This window comes from Apis dorsata, unplaced genomic scaffold (genome assembly GCF_000469605.1).
Source record: "Apis dorsata unplaced genomic scaffold, Apis dorsata 1.3 scaffold_292, whole genome shotgun sequence".
NCBI lineage: Eukaryota > Metazoa > Arthropoda > Insecta > Hymenoptera > Apidae > Apis > Apis dorsata.
In genome coordinates this window covers 830,635-834,634 of record NW_006263567.1, presented here as the reverse complement: position 1 = coordinate 834,634, position 4,000 = coordinate 830,635, and the positions used below count along the sequence as shown (strand labels likewise).

The 4,000-nt window shown below is 20.7% G+C and overlaps 2 protein-coding genes across 4 annotated transcripts in view; both read left to right on the top strand.

Annotated features, from left to right (window-relative positions):
- The first annotated feature begins 373 nt into the window (after positions 1-373).
- On the top strand, positions 374-2,023 carry LOC102680759 (phospholipid phosphatase 5). 2 transcript variants are annotated; one of them, XM_006617071.2, is made up of 6 exons: positions 374-769; positions 856-961; positions 1,025-1,172; positions 1,250-1,378; positions 1,456-1,623; positions 1,709-1,867. In XM_006617071.2, exons 1-6 carry the CDS (start codon positions 687-689, stop codon positions 1,858-1,860), a joined length of 786 nt encoding a protein of 261 aa, XP_006617134.1. In that variant the 5' UTR covers positions 374-686; the 3' UTR covers positions 1,861-1,867. The 2 variants fall into 2 exon arrangements, with proteins under 2 accessions (XP_006617134.1, XP_006617133.1); XM_006617070.2 differs by having other exon boundaries at positions 377-769; positions 1,697-2,023.
- A 123-nt stretch (positions 2,024-2,146) lies between these two features.
- The window catches only part of LOC102680987 (beta-TrCP), a 7,937-nt gene continuing 6,083 nt past the window's right edge, over positions 2,147-4,000 (top strand). For both annotated transcript variants that reach the window (XM_006617073.2, XM_006617072.2), the window contains exon 1: positions 2,147-2,642. In XM_006617073.2, coding sequence (XP_006617136.1) covers positions 2,589-2,642 — 54 coding nt within the window. In that variant the 5' untranslated portion in view covers positions 2,147-2,588. The remainder of the gene's footprint in view (positions 2,643-4,000) is intronic.

The following is a 4,000-nucleotide window of genomic DNA, read 5'->3' as shown; positions in this document are numbered from 1 at the left end:
ATATTTACAAATATTACATATATATTACAAATATATTAATATATTAATAAAAAATAATTAATACATTTCTTATAATTTTTATAATAAATAAAAAATGAAAATTTTTTAGATAATAAAAAAAATTTATATATAAAAAACTTTTAATAACTTTTAATAAACTTTTAATAATATTATATAAATATATAATTGTATATATATTTATGTATTTGTGATGAAATGAATTATTTGATTTGTATAATTTCAAATCATTTTGTTTATATTATATATTGTTAGCAAGTTGGCCAAATCGCTTTACGAAATGCAAATCTGATTGGTTGATTTCAATATTCATAAAAATAAGTATTCATATTGGTTGAAAATGTCACATCACAAATAAGATCATATAAGTTGTGGCAATCAGTGATGGAAAGAAATATTTCTATTCTTGCAGGGCTTGAATTTTTTCTAGTGCCAACGTATTTGTTATGTGTACTTTTATAATATTTGTATTATAATTATTTCAAATTCATAATGAATATTATATATGATACAGATTTCTTAACAAGATATTTGTTTGACATGTTATTACGAATTATTTTAGTGAAATTACTTATATAAACTTTTCAACAAAAACATACTTATTATACGTATTTCTATACGTACTTCTATAATATTTATGTTATAATATTTAAAATTTCAAATTCATAATGAGTATTATATATAGTAAAGATTTTTTAGTAGGATATTTATTTGATATATTATTACGAATTGTTTTAGTGGGATTATTTATGTAAGTTTTGTTTAACTAGTTTACAAATAAAATAAATCTTTATCTTTATTTTTTATATATAAATTTATTATTTTTTATATTTATAGTGAATTAGAAAAAGCAGAACCATTTACTAGAATAATTCATGAAGATGAATTATGGTTATATAAAAAACCAAGAACAGAATCTTATGTTCCAACTACTATATTATGGGTAGTGTATACTAAATTATAATTAAATTTTATGTATAAAATTAATTTACATATTTATTTTTAGCCCTTAGTTTTCATAATGCCTGTTATAGTAATTTTTTGTGTTTTTCTGGTCTACAAAGATAAAACTGACATTTATCAAGCAGTATTAGCTGTCACTTTAGCATTAGGATTTAATGGTGTTATTACAGATATTATAAAACTTATTGTTGGTAAGAATTTTAAAATATTAATGGTTTTAAAAAATTATTATATAATATTGTTATAATAATAATTTATTTTTTGATAGGTCGTCCTCGGCCAGATTTTTTTTGGAGATGTTTTCCTGATGGACAGACAAATCCAGATTTCAAATGTAATGGAAATCCAGTTGTTATAAAAGATGGAAAAAAATCATTCCCAAGTGGTCATTCTTCATGTATGTGAAAAAATGAAATATTTTTTTAGAAATATTTGAATTATATTAAAAAATCTATATATATATTTATTTTTTAGTTGCATTTACAAGCTTTGGTTTTATTGCATTATATATAGCTGGTAAACTACATACATTTAGTCTAGGCAAAGGGCAGTTATGGAAATTATTTGCATTTGTGTTACCAATTTGTATTGCTCTTTTAATTGCATTAAGTAGAACTTTTGATTATCATCATCATTGGCAAGGTAAGTGAATAAATTATTATATTTATTATATTTTAATTAACAAATAAATATTTTAATATCCTCAAAATGTTAGATGTGGTTGTAGGTTCGATAATAGGATACTTTTTGGCATATATGTGTTATAGATACTATTATCCACCTTTAGATTCACAGGTATGTCATAAACCATATGCTGCTCTTAATCAAATTCAGGTGGAAAATACAAGAAATAAAAATGAACAAATCAAATGGATTTAATAAAAAAAGACTAAGGATTAAAATAATTTAAAATATAAAAATTCCATACTTTTATTTTACATTATTTTTTTTTTATACATTATTTGTAAATGTAACAAGTATATAAATATATACGTTTTTATGAATAGATTGTAAATATAAATAAACATACTAATGTATTTAATAAAAAATACTTTTAATAAATAAAATTACTTGAAATTATGTTTGAAACATGCGCGGAATATTTTGCGCATATGCGCCATCTTGGAAATTTCATGTTTGATGCGCCACCAAGTTGATTCAGTCAAACAGAAGCATTGTGAACTTGATAGTGTTAGTGCTTCTCATAAGCTTTTTATTGGCGGCTAATCGTGTACATATTTTTATAAATTTGGGAATTCATTCAGATATCTCGTATATTTCTAAAAAAAGAAAATTAATTATATTTTGAATATTGTTCATATATAAGATTAATACATTTTTCCATATGAATTAAGAGTTGTAATATACACACACACACATTTTGATTTCTTGATTCTGTAAGTGACATAGTTATTTACGAGCTGTTGTGTTGGTGAAATGTTGTCTCAACTTCCTGTACATGGCGAGGACTCATGAGCGTCGTCAGTCGTGTTGAATAATCAAACGCTAGTGTTCAAACTGTGTTTTATCCTTTTACTAGAACTTTCCACCAAATAAATCTATTTACATCATTTGAATCAACAATATTGTGTCAGTTTTGTGTGAAAATGATGAACATGGAAACAGATGAGATTATCGAAGATACAAATACGAATCTTCAGGTACGCAACTTATATTAGTATTTTTGATCCGAAACCTACCGCCATCTTATGTCTCCTTATGATGGAGAAATTTACTAATTTTTGTGATCGACCGTTATTTTTTATAAAGATTTCTATTATAAGCACTTTTTAATGAAAGCTATTAGTCAGAATGTCCTATGCGTAAGAGGTTATAGAATGCGATTGTATACTGTTATTTATGATTGTGGTCATTTCTTTTAGTTTTTCATATCAAGTTATTTACGTGCATTTGATAATGACAGTTATCAACAGTTTATTATTTTGATGAAAATTAAAATTACTTTCAATTTTTTTTTATTGAATTTAATTAAAATAGTTTTATTATATATTATTTGTAAAATATAAAAAATATTTTACTTTGATTAAAGTTATAAAAAATGTATGTATATTAATGATATATATTTTTAAAATAAATATGTATATTTTTAAGAATAAAGTGTAAATTATGCTTGATATTCATGTTATCAAACGATTGGAATTAATTTTTTATTATAAATAAAATATTATAATATTTATATTTTATATGTAATTTACAAATATATAATTAATATTTCCATTTAAATATTTTTTTCTATATATTTTTTATTTTATTTTTTTTAACAAAATAAAAATATTTAAACATAAAATTGATTTTTTTTTAAAGTATTATTAAATTGTAATATTAGTAAATTCCATTATTTATTAAAGTTAATTTATTTATTAAGATTTTGTATTTTTATCATGTTTTTATAAAATTGATGTACTATATAAACTACAAATATATTTTTTATTTAAAAATTATTATTTAATTAATATTTAAATAATACTAATATAATTTGATCGAATATAATTGTTTTCGTTGTTAGAACAAAGAATTGATTAAACATAGGTTATCTTTTATCTTGACAGACTGAGAACAACTTACTATATAATCAATGTTAGGTTCTTAACTTTTTCTCTCTTGTCTTTTTTCTTTTATGATTTTCTATTTTTTCTTAACGCTTTTTTCATATTTCTAATGTTAAACTATGAAATATTATACTTATAATAAATAATCGAAAAAAAAATTTAGTTTAATTTTCTAACTTTTATTCTTTTATACGAATTTAGAACAATTGAAAATTAATGTTCTTATCTATCATTAACGTTTAATATAATAATGATATTGATTTATATATATATTGGATATAATTGGATGTAAATCAAAAATTTTCAGACATATATTTTGACATAAATTTTTTTAAGATACATTTTTATTTTCAAAAAAAAATAATACATTTTTTTAATTAAAAAAAAATACGACAATTTTGATTGATAAATTAACATTTAATAATAAATAAATTAATTATATATTTGTT

What these genes read in the sequence shown, in the direction of transcription:
- LOC102680759 (XM_006617070.2), top strand. Translation starts at nt 687, where the DNA reads ATGAGTATTATATATAGTAAAGATTTTTTAGTAGGATATTTATTTGAT. An exon ending in TTCCAACTACTATATTATGG is followed by an intron (nt 962 to 1,024) that starts GTAGTGTATACT and finishes ATTTATTTTTAG; the next exon opens with CCCTTAGTTTTCATAATGCC. An exon ending in CCCAAGTGGTCATTCTTCAT is followed by an intron (nt 1,379 to 1,455) that starts GTATGTGAAAAA and finishes TTTATTTTTTAG; the next exon opens with TTGCATTTACAAGCTTTGGT.